The following is a 20,121-nucleotide window of genomic DNA, read 5'->3' as shown; positions in this document are numbered from 1 at the left end:
CGGTGCACTGCTTTAAGACACTAAACATAAATGTGGCTCAGCAATACAATTTGGACAATAGGTGGTCGCCTTTTTGGTCCGATTCTTAGCAATTTTTGATCCTAACTGTTTAACATTTTTTTATAACACTCTCCGCAAAATTTTCGTGTCAAACACGCTTGCCCTTCTTTCTTCTGTATTTCGTATGGCAATCTTTATCGAATAAGTACATTTGGTGAAAGGTGCATTGGGAGTGCCATTCCAAAATCTGGTACCTCGATTTTTGTTTTTGTTGCTTGTTTATAGAGTATCGTGTTTGAAATTGATGTATTTCACAATAACTCGAAAAGCTAATTTTGTATACAACTTGAGGGTTCTTCTATGTGGTGTAGAATATGCTATCATTTGATCTGATAAATCTACAGCACATTTTCCTCTGTTGTAATCTACCACTACCATTGGTTTATCACAAACATAATTTTTTTCCTGACCTCTACAATTTCTGCCGAACGTTTCGTCGAAATCATAAAAATGATCATAATACTGTTTACTAATATCTTCTGCGGGTTTTAGCAATATATTCTGCACGTTTTGCTTACGATGAAATAACGAATGCGAATGGTTTGTTGAAATAAACGAAGCTGTGTTACAGTATGTCGCTATCAACCGTTACCAAGGCGCCACGGTAGTCACCCGTGACCACCAATAATACAAAAGGTCCATTGGGGAAGAATGTTGTCTTACATCACCAATTTGTTATTATTTTACCATTATATGCTTTGTATAATAAAAATATTCCCGTGTCGTCCTGAGTGAAACATGTGATTTTGGCGTGGCAAGTGTTATTTTTGGTTAATTATTTTTGTCCAGCAAATCTGTAACCTGCTTCATTTCAGAGAACATGTTACTAGAACATGATAGAATTGGAATTGTAGTTTAATATCTAGTGGTGTTGTTTCCGGTATTAATTATCCTCTATGAAGCAAATTTTCTGTGCATTTAATTACCACGTATCGTTACCCGTTAACTAATTCCATTCTATTTACTATTTGTGTCACTATGATAATTTCCAATCGAATCATTCCAGTGCTGCTATTCGTATTATTAGGGAAATGTTCCCTCTCGTTGAACCAGAATTTACCAGTAATTTCGTTAATGAATTAACGGAGGAAGCTGCTAACGTTACATCTATTGACTAACATTATTGTTACATCGTTAAAAAGAGACTCTAATATCGTTAGATCTTTTCTCGTTTAATTAAAATCATTAGTAACAGATAAAGTTACAAATACCAAACTCTAAATGTAATAGGAAACGCCAAGCGACGTTAACCGTAATCAGACCAGAACACAGCAAACTATCACGAACATATCTTCTCCTAAACAATAATCTACCCCATGTAATATACCAATAACTATCAATGAAACGACGCTGGAATGTAAGAAGTATAACGAAGCAAGAAGAAAAAGAAACAACTATAACCTGGACGCCATAGCAAGGTATTAGATTGTCGGAAAAGTTTCGTTTCATAAGCTGATAATAGATGAACAACAACTTCTGTTGTATATTATTTTATTAAATTAGATATGATCCATTTCGTTCTATTTCTATTATTACGTCCCTGCATAATTCAATAAATTAATATAAAACAAAAAACATTGTGCGTGTATTATTTCCTTATAAAACGAAAAAAACTTTCCGGACAACCTAATACGTTGGTAGCTTATTGCAATATTATTGGAATTCTCGATGATTTATGACCCAACCGAATCATCCCTTCTGGTTCTAGCGATCGTAAACGTTTACCTATAACGTTTAGTTAATTCGGCCAATAGTCGCTGATAACGCTCGATATTGCTTTGACCGTAAACCGATAAAAAAAAAAAAAAAAAACAAAAACAAAAAAAAGCAAAGTGGCAAACGTACGTTCCACTTAATCAGAGAATTATCAGAGATTAAGATTCTCATCAGGCTAACGATAATGTCACGTAAGATGGCGCATGATATTTCGCGTAACGCTGCGACGTCCAATTGCCGTGTAACATAGGCGTAGGGTAATTTGCATGCTGTATAACACGTTGCAGCGTCACGGGTAGGCTATCATTTGCCGGTGTTCCGCAAATCTTGCTCATTTTCGGCCGCATAATCACTCATTGAACAATCCTATGGGCAAGCCGGGCCAAGTTCAGTAATAGGCCCGTAAGACGAACACACAGGACGATACTGTTCGCATTGGCCACGTTGTGTGCGCCCCATGTTACATTCAATCCCGTACGCTCGGAATTGCTATTCGCAAACAACGCGTGGTTTCTGCATACATGCATCGAATGTGCGGTTAATTACGATCGCGTGGCCCTGTGTGTCCGTGCATCTACGTGTTCGTTTATGTTGGTTTACGTATGTACGTGTGTCTGTACCGGCGAACGAACTCACTCGAGTCTGTCTGAGCTTCGTGCACGTCGCAGCGTTATCGACACTCTATTAATTGGATTCCAGTAATTTGATTACATAAGAAAGACGTCTGAATACCCACAAATTCATGTTGCGAAGCTTCTTTCTTCGACCTGGCGCGAATCGCGAGGCAAACGGAACCTATCGAGCTCGTTCGTCTACGTACGACCTTTGAAATCTGATCCTCACACGAGCTTCCACGTACACACGCGACCGTATTCGACTTGTTTATTTTCGGTTGGCAACTAAGTAGTTGTGGATTTTGTCATTGGGTGGTATCGACGAAACCCGCAATCACTTAGTTGCCAAGCAAATATATTACGAACGACGCGAAATAAGACGGCAGATCGCGTTCTGCGTTTCAGAAGGCTCGTTATTCCACTTACCCTTGGTGATTTGCGCTTGATATTCTCGACGCAGGGAAATCCACCACACTGAAACACCAAAGACAAGCGTACGTTAATAGCTGAAGATGAATCGAAAATAGGTTCTTTTTATCGTACCTTACAGTTAGTTTGTTTGTAAAATATGTTGGGCTAATACAACTGTTTTTAGAGACGTGTGCAAAGTATTAAGGAATTCTCGATACTTTCAGAAATTTTTTGGAAAATATACGAGAAAATTGTGACTAAGGAAACCGTGTTCGTTCGTTAGTTCGTAATTTGAAGAATTTTGCCAGAGGTATACGTCTCATTATCAGCTTCGTTATCCTGATTACTCAGCATTAATTAAGAAGAGAATTCTGCACGTATTATACATGTATATTATTATTTACACAGTATTAAAAAATACAATTACGATATAATATACAGAAATACGAAAATACATAAATACAGAAGTATTGTTTAAAAAATTGTAGAAACAAGAAAAACATTGTTCCCTTAGGTTTGCTCTTTGACTATATATCTGATATTCTTTGTTTTCACATAAGTATTCTTGGACTGGGGTATTTTCCACAAACTAAAAACAATAGCGTGAAACATAGATATAACGTTCTTACATTCACCAAAGAATGGAATATAATTCTATGAACATTTTATCTTTAATGGATGTTATATAAAACCTTGTTATAACAATACGTTTCCCCTCACTTATCTGTTTACATCGGCCTAACGAGCTGACGATCTAAAGATCTGCATAGAATCACACAGACGAAATATTCCAAGTATGGCAACTTTCCTTGCAATAGAATTCTAAGATGGATTTCCTTGCGCGAGTCCACGGAATTTCTCGTGTCAATGCCACCGCTGTATTTTGTATCACGCTATAGCTGTTACCCTACAAAGATATACGGTCTCATGAAAAAAGATTATCCCACGATCTTCCACGCTTCGCATCTTGAGTTAGAAAGAGGGATATCTTCAAAGAGCTTACAATGCGATTTTGCCGAATCCTTTTTCACCCCCAACAGTTTTCGTTCCTTCGTCTTATCGTCCTATAGCTGTCTGATATGTCGCGCCTAGTGCGCGCGATAAGATAAGCCGTGCAGTTCCAAGCAGAATTGTTTGATCGGCGAAATAAACTGTTACGAGACCCTAACTTGTTTCGCTATTTCGCTAATTAATCGTTCGTTACTTTCCTTGAGGTTTAAAATTCTTTTCTTACGACCCGTTATCGCTTTGATCTTTGATAATCCTGTTAATGATACCTGTTGTTAGCTTTGTAACATTTCTGGTATTAGAGAGACACGTCGGTTATTAATTTTCCAATCTATGGATGAGATTATGGGCAGGATTAAAAGATTCTCATGAATTTGTCAGAAAGATCGTCGATTTTCAGCTAAGGAATCGCTGTTGCGAGTAGGCAGATCTTCAAACACGCACAAACTCTCACCAACTAGGCACAAACTCTCTGGAAGCAGGATCCGCAGATGGCAATCGATAGCACGTAAACGGCAGTCGCACAATCCGCCAGAATTGTCGATTATGCTACTTCTGAATTTGTAGGGAGAGACTTGATGGTTTCAGAAAAAGCCAGTCACGTTCGTTCATTTACTTAGCCATTTAACGCTACAACCAAGACGAAGTTGACAAAATGTTTCTAAAAAATACGTAATAATAAAATATTTGTATATTCATTGATTTATTATTTTCTAACGAAAGCAATCCCACCTTATGTAGTACATTTCTGCTATTGTTAATGATCCTTAAACGATTGGCGGATTTATAAAATTGTAAAACCAGTCATTTGGACTGGTGTGCTAGTTTTAGTGGCGACGAAGCCGACAGAAGTTTCGGATTTGGACCTTTTGACATTTGCCCGGCGACTGACTGAAACCGATCATCAACGGTTCTATGTCGGCGAATGTTTAAATTATCGGTGCTCGGGCCGCCACGAACCCTGACACAGGTGCTCGAGAGAGGTTTCCACGTTTTATCGCCTACACCTTGAACGATCGACTCCCGAGCGCTCGTATAATCGGAAGATTCTTTTTATAACGCGGCTATTACAAAAGTATCTGGCTTATACATATAATACCGCAAGCTATGATACAGAGATCGAAGTACGCCACAAAGACGAAGGCTACAATAGCTGGCTATAAAGCAGGCCAAGTGTTAAGCTTATCAAAAATTGTATACACCGTATCCTTTTACGGTGTACGTATACGATCGCATTCGCTTTTTCAAAAGCAGATTCAAAGGTGGGCTAGCGGAGCGTTACATCGATGATGTAACGGTGAAAGGACCAAGGTAACAGGCTTCTGAGGATGTAATCCGCGCACAGCCAATTTCATGGTTGCCGTGAAAGGATTATTTAAAATAACAGCGTCCTACCGCGCAGCTTATCAGAAACTTTCATCTTCGTACGACCGATTTCATTCCGTCGTAAAAAATGTCCAATTCCAATTTTCCCCCTTTGAGCGGACGGATTTCGGCCAATCCGCTTACAACATCCGCCAGCCCTTTTTGTTTTCGAAATTCAACCGTCGCGGCAATCGCGAAACCCCCGTAGACGAAGGATGTGCTTGGACGAATTCCATCGCCGAGTCAAACGCCGGATTAAGGCCAACCGGATAAATAGTCTACGTGGAAATTTAGGGGAATCGATATGAGCCGGGCCGTGTTCATCAACGCTATGTCTCGTCTTCTGAGCGATGTTAATCGCATCTCAACTTTTCCAATTTCATCCTGGCCAAATATCGCCGCGTATGTAAGCATTGTCCCAAGTTCCACGTTACACACGTAGGTACGTTAAATTGCTGCTCGTCCGAGACAATTTTATCCGGATGATTATCGCACGCGACAATGGCTGTTCTTGTTCATTTCGTTTTTCCTTGATGGGCTCCCCTTTCGATGAAATAGCCGCCATTTGTTTGCCAATTTGTAACGTTGTTCTTGTTACTGGGTTACTGTCACTAGGTTGTTTCAAAAGTGTTTTTCGCCATCTGCACGCAGCTGCTTCATCCAATGCAATGTTTAAACAAACGTGGGACCTAATCTATCAAACGTTGCGGTCTTCGTCATCAGTCATTGTCTATTATTTCCTTATAAAACGAAAGAAACTTTTAGGGTATTCTGATACATATTTGTGGACCATTCGTGCTGAACGATAGATGGCTGAAATTTTCAGATGAATCGCCATCTAATTTATAAATAGCTACGTAGATTTCTTAAAACAGCGGATGGGATATCTCACGAGTCTCAAGTTACATCGCGCGCCAGTTTGGATACAAATCGGTTCGTGAGACGAACAAAAACGCTGGTAGATATGTTTTAGATGCTTGTCAACATGTTTTATTTTCATTCTGCACGAAACAAGGTTTGCTTAGAAATGTAGAAAGACTGAGAAAGAGTCAAGGGCGATAATATTCTTACTTGGTCGAATTCTGAGAATATTAATGGTACATTTCAAAGGCGAGATTTTTACCATAAAGCTGAATGTATGAAATGTTTTATTTTCGTTCTGCACGAAACAAGGTTTGCTTAGAAATGTAGAAAGACTGAGAAAGAGTCAAGGACGATAATATTCTTACTTGGTCGAATTCTGGGAATATTAATGGTACATTTAAAAGACGAGACTTTTACCATAAAGCTGAATGTATAAATCCTTTGTTTTTGTCTTGAGATCTGATAATCTTTATCCATCATCGCATAAGTTTTAAAGCGGGTAATAATTGAAGGCAAAAGTTTTAACAAGTTGCTAGCAATTTCTGGGGTTAATCTCGTTTTTCGTAAGGAGTACAGGAGTACATCGAACGCAGTAGTGGAATATCCTTTGTTTAACGTTTATCATTATGCAAATACTCTCTGTGGAACGGCTTTAACAGATTGCCTGATCTTAGATTTCGAATAATTAAATTCGATATTTAACAAGCGATACGTAGGTCTCAGTTAGGAAGGTTGAACAATACATTTAGTAACCTGGACCAATCACTTTTCCATTTTATTTTCTTCCTTTTCCCTCGTCCCATTCCCTTTTCTTTTTCGTTTCCGTGTCTTTCTCATTTCTGCTTCCTCTCCGCCTTTCCTTCCACCGTTTTATTTCCCCACGTTTCTTCTTTTGTCCCTCTCTGTCATTTTTCTTTTTCCGTCTCGTTCTGTCTTCCCCTTTGTCTCTATTCCTTCCTCTCATTACAAATTCATCTCTCCCTTTGAGACACTTTAACTTTCCTGCGTTTAAAAAGTTCCGCAATTTTGAGAAGGGAAGCGAACCACTGTAAAATCGAAACGGGAAAGTTTCCACGTTAACAGCGACTTCTTTATATTTATCTGAATAATAGAAAATTAAAGAAGAAAATGGGACATGTTCATGTGGTAACAGCACCGCCATTCAACCCAATGAAAATATTATTTTATTCCACCTTCTCGTAGTTTCTCCGTGTAAAACGAAAAACAGCACGCTGTTTTAAATATCTGTAATATATGTAGCATCGTTTGGTTCGTATCCAAATTCGTGTATTAGGTTGTCCGGAAAGTTTCTTATAAACTAGATTTCTTATAAACAATTAGTTTCGTAATAAACAATATTATTTTATATTATTTTATTAAATTAGATATCATACTTTTCGTTATATTTCTATTATTACGTCCCTGAATAATTCAATAAATTAATATAAAATAAAAAACATTCTGTGTCTATTATTTCCCTATAAAACGAAAGAAACTTCTCGGACAACCCAATGCTTGTGTCATCATATCGTATCCACCGTCGTTCAGAAAATTACACAGCCGAATTATAAATTAAACAGCGGTTCGTCGAAAATGTTGAACGTTGTACCGTCCAGCGCGCATGATTTATGAATACGCGAAACAATATGCTGGTTTTAAGCGAAGCGTAGCTTCTGAGAAGAATCGACGAAGTAAAAGAGGATTCCAGGACGAACGTGGTAATCCGACCACACGCAATTCGATATTTACGACTAATCTTTATTATCCTGAAAAAGAGAACGTGCCATGTGCTTTCTAAAAGGACATGTCATCGATCGATTCGATAACTGTGCCAAATTCTAGCTACTCGTGGAGAGATCATCGACTTTTTCTAGTATTCGTATTCGTAAAATTTTGTTTGCTTTGGTCGGACACAGGTCCAGTGTCTAACAGGACGATAAAACGTGTAATGCCAATAGCAATATCGTGCAACTTAGCTGCGTTACGACGCTATGTAAAGCACAGGAATTTATTACCAGCATCGTTAGCAGGAAACAGAATATTTAGTGGAATTCAATTGACCTGTGATTAAAACTTTGGCCGATAAATTTAGCGCGGTTCTGGCTTTTCCAATTTCACCAATGTTTCTATTTTCCGGCTCTCGGAAGCTAAAGTTATTCGAGCAGCCGTAAAAAGTAAAATTGTAATCATCGCTTCAGATTGAAACGTTAATTCCACGTTACATTAAAAACACTAAACAACGAAGTCACATAAGGATATCAGCATTTTCACCTTAATCGACTCGATTGCGCGAGTAATTCATTTTATTTGCTACTCGTTCGTAGGGAAGTTAGCATAACCGAACAAGTATTCAACGTAGAAAACACGTGCTTTAATGGGACGGCCAGTTGATTCAGCAGATGAAGAGAGACAGACGTTCTGTTCTCGTATTAAAGCCGCCGAGAAACGCGTTCAATTAAACAACAGATGACGGATCTTGTCGCCTGGTCGCTGCATTTACAAGCAATTTAGAACCGTTGTCTCGAGTATAACTTGACTGATACGGAAACGCTTGAACGTTGTTGACTTGAAATGTGGAGGATTTGCGAAACGTGACCCGTAGTTCGATGAGAAGATCACCGACCCTAGTCACTGGAAGCTAGAAACAGCGCAACTAAATTTTAATTAAGATCAAGCCCGGTCTGTAGGCTTCTTAATACCAAAGCTTCTAATTGTTCCAACCTTTCTGTTTCAACGAACAAAACTTACTTTGCAAAGTCGTCATCCTCGTCTTCCAGCTCACGCCACGTACCAGCATGTCGTAGCTATTTGTCGTTTGGCAACTAAGTGACTGCGGATTTTCCCATTAGCTGGTATCGACAAAATCCGCAGTCACTTAGTTGCCAACGAAGTTGGTCGATGTTGATCGCTTTCCGCAACGAATTTCCTCAGCGGATGTTGGAAAGACGTTGCATTCCAGGTTGCAACGAGTCGAGTACTTATAAATCGGCGCGTATACGTGTTTAAGTGCTTTCCATCGCACGAGAAGGTGGAGATGCACGACACTTGCAGCGAATCGCGTATTTCGAATGGCAGGAAATTCGTGGCTCACGAACAGGCTTTGATACTTGTGGTTCATGGGCCGGTGGATGTCGAAGCTGGAAATTGCGACGTTTCGAAAGGTCCCGCAGTCCTCCGCATTTCGATTATTAAGTTTACGTTTCGACAGAGTGGCGAACGTGCAATTCTGCGCCACCGTAGCTTCCTCAGGAACAGTCTTCACAAACATCTCCACAGCAAAATAGGATCAAAAATAGCCTACAGCTTTTTAACGGATTACAGTGGCTCGCGAAACTATGCGAACCCTCATCGTGGGATATCTGTGGTGGACGGTGAGACATGTTGTTGGTTAAATTAATAACGAGACCACTTGATTTCGTTCACTATATTTACAGATATTTTAAAATGTACAGTACAAAGTCAATCGCTCGACTGACTGGCTGACTGATTATGTCTAGAGAACATGGTCATTCATCTATTTATTGAACTTGTTTGATCCTGTCGTTAGTTGTCGGTTGCTGCACGTAGCAGTGAAATCCCTTTGTCCAGAGTTTGTTTATTACATTTTATGCGTCGTACAGTGTTAATCCTCTGTGGCAAAACAGCTACGTGAGGCATCTTCAAATTGAAACGTCCTAAGACGCATATTCCGCTAAATATCTTTATGCAGGTCTGTTATTCGTATTACTGACACGGTCTTTGAGAATGCAGAACATGAGCAAGTGGAAGAAATGCGTACAGGAAGGGACGTAAGGAAGATTTAGTCTGACTTTCTCGTTCGTTTATGTTGGAATACAACGATATTACACACATGGACACAAATAATCTTATACAGACACCTACACAGACATTTGAACAGGACACTTACACAGGTCATGCTCACTACTATATAGAGAGTGGGGTTCAAAATCTTTAAGGGACCATGGGTTACTACTTATAGTCAGTCTGAGAGTAAGTGACAAACTGTCAATCCATAAATTCTTTACCTACACATTTTGTTAATTATACCATATCACTCACTTATATTTTAAATACATTTGGTTCTGTAATTCTGTTTAATAAATATCACCTAATATTATTTCTACATAAGTATTGTGTCTTCTATAAATTATTTGTCTTAACTTTAAGATTAAATTCTAACAGTTTAATTCGTCGACTACGAACCCTTTGCGATAAAATAGTTTTTCGTTGCAGGAAATTGGCAACTCTTTCGGCATAACAGGCTTCTCTGGTAAAAAGTCGATGAAATTTTTCAACAATTACTTTGAATGAATTATTGTCGGTTTCAAGAAACACACAAGGAACCACAGTTTTTCCATTAATTTGTTCATTTCGTATAACACAATTTTGTGTGTTTTGTGGTGTGTCTTATTCAAAACATTGAAAAATTCTGTTACGATCACTTGATCACTTTGAAATAAATCTACTCCGCGTGCGATAAGTGTGAAATACGATCCCACTGAATATCGAGAATAAAGTAAACAACTGTAGTCAGCTTGACGAGATGTATATTTGTATCAAATATCTCGCAACTCTTCTAATGTTCGTTTCAGGATTCGTTCGAAACTTCGCGATAACCGAAGGTTTTTGCATGTGTTCGGTTACCCACGCGAGCCATTGTGTATGAGTCATTCTCTGATTTACGATTACGCTGCAGTTTATGGAACGTGGTTGTATTAAAAAAAAAAAGCGCAGGAAATGAGCAACGAGGGTTTGTAAAACCCTAGGAGAGTGAGCTGTTTCCCAAGGATGCACATATCCTTCTGGAAACATGAATATCTTGAAGCTTACGCGGTGTTCGAGAAAATTTATGGTTCACGTGGCCGCTTAATATTTATGATTTGTTGTCGACGATGAGGTAGTCGGTGGTGGAGAAAATTGTTTCGATTGAGAAGCACACGTACCGTGAAAATCTGGAAAATATCTCCTTTGGCAATCGTATCTTGGCGCAGAAATTAATATCCTGTTTAACTACCAAACATATTCCATAAAAATAACGATGAATATGTAAACACTGAGAATATGTAAATATAATAACATGAATTATAGATACAGTGACAGCTGCATGTACTGGATGGAAAAAATTCCTAAAATTCTGCGTTTTATTTCCTATGAAACCTACAAGTCATTCTCGAAAAATCATCATAATTATTATTTAATTCCGAGCTCGCTTCGACTTTCTTTGAACAACGTGGATTTGTATCCCACTTTTATGGTTTATTTTGGAAACATTAAATTATCACGTTCATTGCCCAGATATTTTGGATTTAATTCAATTGAACGCTCAGGAACCTCAAGTGTCATTTGTTATTCTGTATATCTGCTTGCCAAACCGATGTTATCGCTAACAATTAGATTAAAAGTATTTGTAGCCAGGCCAAACCCATCAACTTCACCTTTTTGGCCGTTATTTTCCCTCATTTTTAAACCGTACTATATTTTCCTCGCGCGATCTTTCTTAACTCTTTGTTGGCCTCCTATGTGTATTATATTCATTCGTTTCTTATCGCGTTAATCTTCTCGAAGAGCTGCTTGTTAATTAGTCGAATAAATAATTTCCTACGAGCAAACATACTTGTAACTTGTACGCAAATTAATGTAAAATTCAGTAGCGTGCGAATGTTATCTTATCTCTTCGTTTATTTTATTAATTGTTGTAAAATATCGTTTACTCGAATGATTCTTTCGCAGCAATACTCGAAATATTTCCCAGTTCTCAGCACCCTAAGTTTCTTAAAATCCTGCTCGTTGAGCCTAAAGCGCGCGAGATCCTCTCGTTTCTACGTTATCACGTTACAGGCTAATGGTGTCTCGTGACACTGTTGGTTCCGTGGAAAATTGCCGATTGAATTTTAAGATGTGGAAGCTTAGGCGATCCGGCTGACCCTTGCCATACCGCGTGATGAAGACCAATGTTACTGGTTGAAATTCAGGGACCCTTGCAAAGCATCAGGTGCGAAGCTTTGTCGTAAAAGGCGAGCTTGCAAGCGAGACGGGCCAAGCACGAAGGAAAATACATTTTCTCGCGACTTGGTTCGGATTATCCGATTGGGAGGATCGGTCGTAACCGGTGAACAAACAAGAGATCGGCAGACAGGTAGGAGGTGACTCGATAAAAGGAATCGCGCGGAAAACGTATAAAGGACAAGGGTGGAAGAAAGAAATAGCATCTCGACTGCTCCAAGTGGCGAGAGTAGACGAAGACGTATCGATTATCTCGCTCGACTTTGCGCAAACGAGACCGCAGCGGCGCGAAAGTACGATCGAAGATAAAGCCACGTTCCACCCTCTGGCTAAGGTTGCCGGAGAAGGAAAAGGACGAAGATAGGGGATGGTTCGAGTCTCCCTGGCGGACCTCCTACCCTTCTGAGGATAAAACTCAAGGGACGACTTAATCATCGATGGGCAAGGCCTTTCTCCTCGATCCAACAAAAGCGAGTAAGGAACTTGTCTAACGATCGCGAATCCTTCGAGAGAGGAAGAAAAGAAGAAGAGCAGCGGATAACCGGTTGTTCGTTAGCCGAAAAATTTCCTGCACGCTGATTTCCAGTTAATCTGTTACTCGAGTATCCAACAAACGTCCATTCTCTACATCTATTTGTTTATTTACAGAATAAAACTTTTGATGTAACGCATGAGGTCATCAACACGTAAAAACGGGTTCCTTGTGAAAAAATGAGAACAAAATATGGAATGAAATTTGTTCACTTGTCAGAATTCATTAGGATCGATCACCGTCTCGTCTGCGATTTCTGATCGCGCGATAGCTGCTGTGAGAAGCTTTCACAGCCATAAGGCACGCGTATTATACGAAACATTTTGGAATTTCATTAGGGACGTGTCACGAACCTTCCACTTCTCATATGCTTTTCAATTTTCAATGAGATGAGATCGTAGCGTTAAAAGATCGAAGATGCCGACCGCGTTCGTTGTACGTTTTCACGGCTGAATCACGAAGACAACGCAACAAGTTAATCAAACGTCAGGAAATAATTCACCGTGCCCGCCAACTATCTATCATTTGCGGGCGAATGAAACGGATGATGTGTAACTGCTTGGCTGCTCAGCCAACGCGCAAGTTGTAAGTTCCGCCAGTCTGATCAGATTCGTAACAAAGTAAGAAGAAATGTCAGACGCGCGTGCTGCATCCTACGTCTACGAAATGAAACCTGTAAAATTTAAAATTGTAGATAGCATCGATACCGAGACACGCCGTACATACACGCGACTATAAGCTAGCGAGTGGATATTTCAGAATTTACAGCCGTGATAGCTGGCGGACGGCCGGTTTTGCACACATCTTCGTAGCGAGCAATGTCGATATCAGCATCGCTCCTCATTTTTCCCCCGTCGCCTTTCTCACGTCGAATTACGCGATCGAGCAGCGAGAGAGAGCTCCGGGCACCGAATTTATCGAATTTCTCCAGGGACCCCAGCCACCGGAGGAGCTGCTTTAACGTTCCAGATTCTCCACGGCTGCTGGCTACACGACGTCGCAGCACGCCGTCATCCTCGTCGCCTAACGATAGCAAGAACAAGAAGAGAAAGAGCAGGCTGAACCAGCCGGGACAACTTGAGCGTATAAGTGAAACACATAAAAGTGCAACAAGCCAGGTACGTCAGGTCCAGAAGATGGCTAGGTGGGGTGGGCGCGTTATATCGGACAGCGAGAGAAATCAATGGTTTATAAATAATCGCAGCGTAGCTGGTGTCAGGATCTCTCGCTCTCTTTCTCCCTCTCTCTCTCTCTCTCTTTCTCTCGCCTTCCGTTTTATTCCCGAAGCTACGGTATTAAATTCCTATTATGTCGGTGCTGAGTGGAAGCCAGCTTGCCAGAGGCAAGAAGGTGGATAGAGACTCGAGTTAAGGGTGTAAGAAACGAAAGGCCCCGAGCCGAGTATAAGGTATCGTTTGAAAGGAGACTCGATGGCAGTCGAGGCCAGACTTCCACTTGCAGACATTTTCTTCCACCCCCTTCATATATCCCGCCGCTTCGTAGTTCAGCTTCCGCCTCCTCATCCCCAATAGAAAAGAACGCGGACTGGGGTCTTGGATGACCCGTTGCCCGCTCACGACCATCCAAACGTCATTTTGATATCTGACCAGACACCGTGTGCAGTTCTCGCGCCTTCCCTACGATTCTCCTTCTTCTTGTTCTTCTTATCGTTCGCCCGAGAGGGAAAAGGCTGGAGGAAAAACACACAGTGATTTGTTCAACGTATTCCCTGCTTTTGTCTTGCGCCGCAGCCGAATGAAAGGAAGACGAGCGGATACTCGCGGAAAGTCGATTGCTTCTAGGATGCTCAGGTGAAATTGTCGATTTATTTCATCATCGGATACCCGATGAAATATTTATATTGGTCGCGATACTTTCTTATTGGTGACGCGTACTTTAACCAAGCCGTAGCTACGGATTGAAAGGAACAAGGAATGACGGAAGCCGAAGAAGGCAGGGCTTATTAAAGAAAATTGCGAGCTATCGTCCAAGGATAACAGTAGCTGGATTTCCGCAAGCCGAGGCGGAAGTTGACTCTGGCAAACTTCTCCAAGTTAAAGCGAAGATCCTGGAAAATCTCGTTCCCTCTTTGCAGGTTGTGAAGTCTCGGCGATAACAACGATAACAACGATAACGCACGACTGACGATGCTTCGAGAGGCATTCTCGTTCGATGAGAGGAGATGAAAAAAAAAAAAAAAGGAAAAAGAAAAAGAATACTCCGCGGACTCGAAGTAGTTTGATAGTCATAAATATTCTAATACCGGCTCGAACTAGCACGTGAACTTATTCCGGCGTCGGTTCTTTGCGTTTTTCAAGCTTTTCGTCCCTCGGTTCACACTTTGCACTCGCTGCTTGCAACCTGGTGAGACAGCCTTAACGCTTCTTAAACTTCAACGTGAACTTCGGCCAGAGTAAATAGTTCCGCTCTGTAAACAACGTTGAATTATTCATCGATTCGGTAGAGATAATTCATAAAAGAACACACGCCATGCTGTCAACCTTTATTCCCTTGATATTGTACAACCATAGGAGCGAGTGGTTGAACAAAAGAAGTATGCAGTCGTTTTCAAGAGAAATTTTTAGGGAAACGTAATACCGTCGCGGATCTGAAACTTTTTGGGCAACGTATAATTTCTTTTTCAAATTTCCTGCTTCTCGTTTGAACATTCTGAGAATGTCTCTCGCGTGAAATAGGTGTAGCTTCGTGACAGTTGGCGGATTAGCACGTGAAGTTGATACACTTTACAAGACACTATCCATACGTGCATAGGTAACGTAAATTACGAATCGTCTGGTTATTTTATTTGCAATAGGAAATTGTAAAATTATCGAATAGGAATCCATAATTTGTCAATTCGCTAATACTGTTAATTGGTTATTAAATTATCGTCCCAGCATCCTGAGCGGATTAATTAAAGAAACTATGTCAGTTTGGGGCGCTAATATAAGTTCAAAGTGATCGATGAACGTGTACCAATTCTACGCTCATGACGTGCATTTGCCACGATTAGGCACAAAATTTCGGATGTCTGACTGAATCGTCGTAAAAGTTTCGCGACATGATCGCTGTGTTGCTGTATCTCCCTTTCTTTTCTTGTCAGATCATCGTCCATGTATACGCCCTTTTTCAATTTGCTTGAAATTCTCTTTAGTTTGGTCGTTATTATTTAGAATTAAATTGTAACGAAAGGACCATTCTATTCTTTAATTTTTTTACCGACAGGGCTCGTCGTAACGCAAAATATTGCCACGCTTTGTGACGAGTATACTCGTGAGAAACAGCTAACCGGTCAAGAGATGGAAGACACAGATAAGCGAAAGCGTGGCTGGCGGAACCGAGAAAAAAACCGTCTCTAGTTTCTGCTGTTCAACAATCTCGAGTGAGAGAATCGATATCGAAAGCGCATCTGCAACCGCACTCGTAAGGTTTCTACGTGTGTTACAACGCAAACATTTGCCATGTGTTTTGACGATGAGAAAGTATTTCTCCCCTGTGTTATGGTCGTATTTCGCTCATAAAATTGCTATCCCAAGCAGCAGACGAGAGTGTCGTAAAAAACATTTCAGTTTCGCGTTCAAAACACCGATTGCTTGTCTTTACCAGAACTTCTCCACGGGACAATTTTCTCCCCTTTTTTTCCCCCTTAGACCATCTTTACGATCGCGACACGTATTCTAGCGAGCCGTTGTTATTCACGCGCGACTCGTTCCGCGAATATTTTGTCGTAATTTTCCTGCAGCTGTCCGTTAGGTTCTTGAAATTTCGTAATTAATTGCCAGAGTTTGCAGGAGTCGTAGAGGAAACGTAAAGTAGCCACTTGTGCTGATTTACTTTGTTTGTTCGGTGGACGAAACGCGAGTCAGGAGCTGCGTTTCCGACATCCGGGCCTCTCGTAAAGGATGATCGATGCTTCGATCTTCTCACGACGATCTCTACAAGCGACTTGTAACCGTTTACTTTAATAAGTTTCAGGGAATTATTGATTTTAACGTTTATCGAGGTATCTTTATATTGAGAGCGTGCAGTATTGAAAAATGTTAATGTTTTCTTGTAAATTTATGAAAAAGGCTAAGTGTTTCACGTTAACACTAAAATCATTGGTCTTTAAGAATATTTCTATATTTATTCGTGAGGTGATGTACGTGATAGGTATAGAAGAATCACTCGGTGTTGTTTAACAATAACTGTTTATTTGCTTATGTCGTGGTATACACTAGCGCGCCGGAAGCACAGTACAATTATCGGTTCAAGATTACAAAATTGTAAAACCACTTATTTTGATTGGCGTGGTGGTTCCAGTGCTACCATCGTGTAGAATGGTACGTGGTGAAAATTCTAAAAACGTGGGAGAAGTTGTACAGAAAGAGGAAATTGGTTAGTTCAGGCTCGGTAGACAAATCCTTTTACACTTTGGCAAGTAACAGTCATGTTATTGATATAAGCAGCCACGATGCAAAATTATTTTGATTTTGAATAAATAAAGGAAAAATAAAATTTATTACATTATTCCTTTAGTCATCGCTGCAAAAGTCATTACGTTCATTGCGGGAAAAGAACACAATGTGAAGTAGGAGTTTTAAAATAAGATTGCAAAAACCAGTCATTTTGACTACTGTGGCAGTTCTATCATAATTTCATCTTCGTGGAAACGACTACCACTGACTGCACGTTCTCTAACAATTACGAGAACTTTCGAGTATCTAACAGATATCGAAAACTGTGTCAGCTTTGACGCGTTTCGTTCTAGCAAGCGCCTTTACAAAGGTGCCGGCGTTACAATTAATTAAAATTTGTCTAGATGTTACAAGCCCTGCACTTAATTGCTCGGCAAAGTGGCTAAAGCTTAAGTGCCGTAGAAGCTGGGTGAATTGACTCGAGAATATTCAAAGCCTGATTGCTTCTAAGACTGACTTTCGAAGTCTAATGATTCTGTCTCACGATTGACTGCTAATTGCTTGGATAATTGCTCATTGACCACTAACGTCAGAACGTGCCAACACTTGTATTCCACTTTGCTTCTATTTAGAGAAACTTGCTTTGCGATGATCCGAGAGATTGAAAAGAATTGGAAAAAATGATTTTCCCTCCTGGTTTTTTAATTATTACAAATACACAAATATTCTGTCTATCGTACGACTAAATATTTATCATTAGATAAATTAGATAGATAGATGATGGTCATAAAGAATCACGTGTCGTCTAAATGTAAGAAACCTTCCTGTCAACCAGTTAGCTATTTTTTACGAGTATAGTTGCCCTGAAGAAATGGCAATATTCTGCGGAAGATTTTTCATTTTACCAAGAACACTACACGCGAAGGTAAATGAAACATCTACGAAATTAGTATCTTTGCTTGAAACACTTATCTACAAAAGATATAGTCTACGTATATTCGTGAGATCTAACCACAGTTCTGACTATTCGTTTCCTGTGACGATATTCGTGTGACGATGTGTAGCGAACAGGAGACTTGGAGTTTATGAGCTACAGCGTGGGAAATACCAGGATTCTACGTTGCTATTTTATCGAGATCGCGTAATACGTCTGACACAAAGGGCGGCCGATCAGTCATCGTAGAATGGCCGAGTTTGGATGATTCCTCGAAGGGAGCAAGAGGGAGGAGACGGTGTTGAATTACACAGATCCGGAAGCACTGTGCTCTGGGAATATGGCGGGAATTTCGCCGGAAGCGGAAAGCATTCCCACTCTTCCGCGTCGCAACCGCGGCCTGGCCTGTTCGGGCAACCGCCGACAAAACCGAGCACCGTTTCTCCGATGCTCGTAATTCGTCGGCCTACGAACCTCTGTGTGTGTGCGCCGCACATCTCTCCCAACTTGCCGCTTCTTTTTTTACTCAATGGCAACACGCAATGGAGGATTGACGATGATTTCCAAAATTGTTTTATTTACGATGGTAGAAAACTCATTGGAAAAACTCAGTGGAAACGTTCTTATGCTTGTCGATGCTTGGTGATAAATAATTTCAACGTGTTAGCTTTATTCTTGATATTGTACTGGTATTGTTTATATCGCTCCTCAAGAATTCCCGCAATATTTTCGAATCTTTTCGGTTTTTTCTTTTCGACAATGCGAGTGTCGATTTTGTAAAACATACACAAGGAGATCAACGCGTACGATTGCTTTGTGTTTATCTTGTAACTGATACTTGCCTCGTTATCTCGTGAAATTGTTGTTTCTTTGGAGGTTTAAAATCAGTCGTCACATTTCATATAGCACGTGTCACGTAAAGAATCGAAGATGAAAATTTCAGGTGATTAGGGAGGTCTTTTTCTCTTGACACAATTTGAAAATATTGCGTCGGCACTTTCATCACATCGTCACGTTTTAAGCACCAACGGTTTAGCTGTGATTTCCTGTGCATTATATACATAATGCAACTTAATATAAACTTTTGCATTGCGTGTTTTCATCTTTTTATCTTAACACGTTTTTTCCTCTTTATTTATCAAAAATTTGGTGAATCTTAAAGCAACCTGGTTCAGCAAACGGCGCCACTTTTTTTTCATACGTGAGAGCTTGAAGTGCGCGGCTCGAACGTCTATTGACTGTCGATGGTGAGAGGCCCAAATATTTCATCTGAAGTGTCTTATTCTTAATCTCCTCTACGCTTATGTCCAAACACAGGCTGGGGGAGTCTCCTTACGTTGGAAAAGTGATATTTTCCTATTTTCTTAAATTTTCCCCCATTATACACGGGTTTTTGAATTGTCCTCCGTTCTGTTTCCTACTTCTAACACGTCCACCTTTCCCTTTCAATATTTTTCAACTATTTTGGAATTTCCTTTATGGAGCAACCCCGTATTCAGTCTCATGAAGAAAATTGAGAAAATAACGCGTGAAAAATTGCTAACCCCTCCCCTCTGGTATTCGAACCCACGTTCTTCGCGGTGGCAGCCAAGTACGCAGTTACCTTCTCCTTTTTTTTTTTATCTTTGTTTATTAATTTCAGGTTTTTTTACATATTTTTTTACATCATTTTTTTTTCCAGAATAAACGCTGAATTCTAATTGTAGGGTGGTACAGGCAAGAGTACCGATACGCGACGGTACGACGTAGCCATGTATTATTACATTCTTTTCTCTCTTTTTTTTTTTTTGAGATTATTAATGTTAAATAAAATAAAATTAAGCCGCTGTTGCGCTGTGCTTATGTACGATATTTTAATTTATGTCCTGAAAGCCTGGACGCAAAAACAGGACATAGTTACCTTCTCCATTAAGATCTTCACTGCGTACAAATTATGTTCCTTGTATTACTAGAAATCTTGTCGGCATACTGTGTGCCTCTGTCGTTTGAACGTCGAAAATTTATCTCTACTCGTCGTTGTTCCGTTGTATTTACGCAGCCCGTAAGGGATTTCTAAAACTAAATTCCGCAGTTATCCGATTACAGAAACTTGATCGTTGTCCGCTTCCGAGAAAGACAGGTTTTTCTTTAGAAAATTACACGTTCGTATCGTGCGAGATTTTGAAGCAACGACTATCACGTCGAGGACGAGAAACCAGATTATTCCGACGAGTAATC

At 40.1% G+C, this 20,121-nt stretch overlaps 1 protein-coding gene across 10 annotated transcripts in view; it reads right to left on the bottom strand.

The window, feature by feature from the left end:
* LOC100646013 (neurexin-1) overlaps positions 1–20,121 on the bottom strand; it is a 636,909-nt gene that overhangs the window by 587,436 nt on the left and 29,352 nt on the right. For all 10 annotated transcript variants that reach the window (XM_048413687.1, XM_048413689.1, XM_048413690.1 and 7 more), the window contains exon 2: positions 2,817–2,864. In XM_048413687.1, the coding sequence (XP_048269644.1) occupies positions 2,817–2,864 (48 nt within the window). The remainder of the gene's footprint in view (positions 1–2,816; positions 2,865–20,121) is intronic.

This window comes from Bombus terrestris, chromosome 17, assembly GCF_910591885.1.
Source record: "Bombus terrestris chromosome 17, iyBomTerr1.2, whole genome shotgun sequence".
Lineage (NCBI taxonomy): Eukaryota > Metazoa > Arthropoda > Insecta > Hymenoptera > Apidae > Bombus > Bombus terrestris.
Note: the sequence above shows the minus strand (reverse complement) of the source record. Positions and strands in the feature narration are given on the sequence as shown.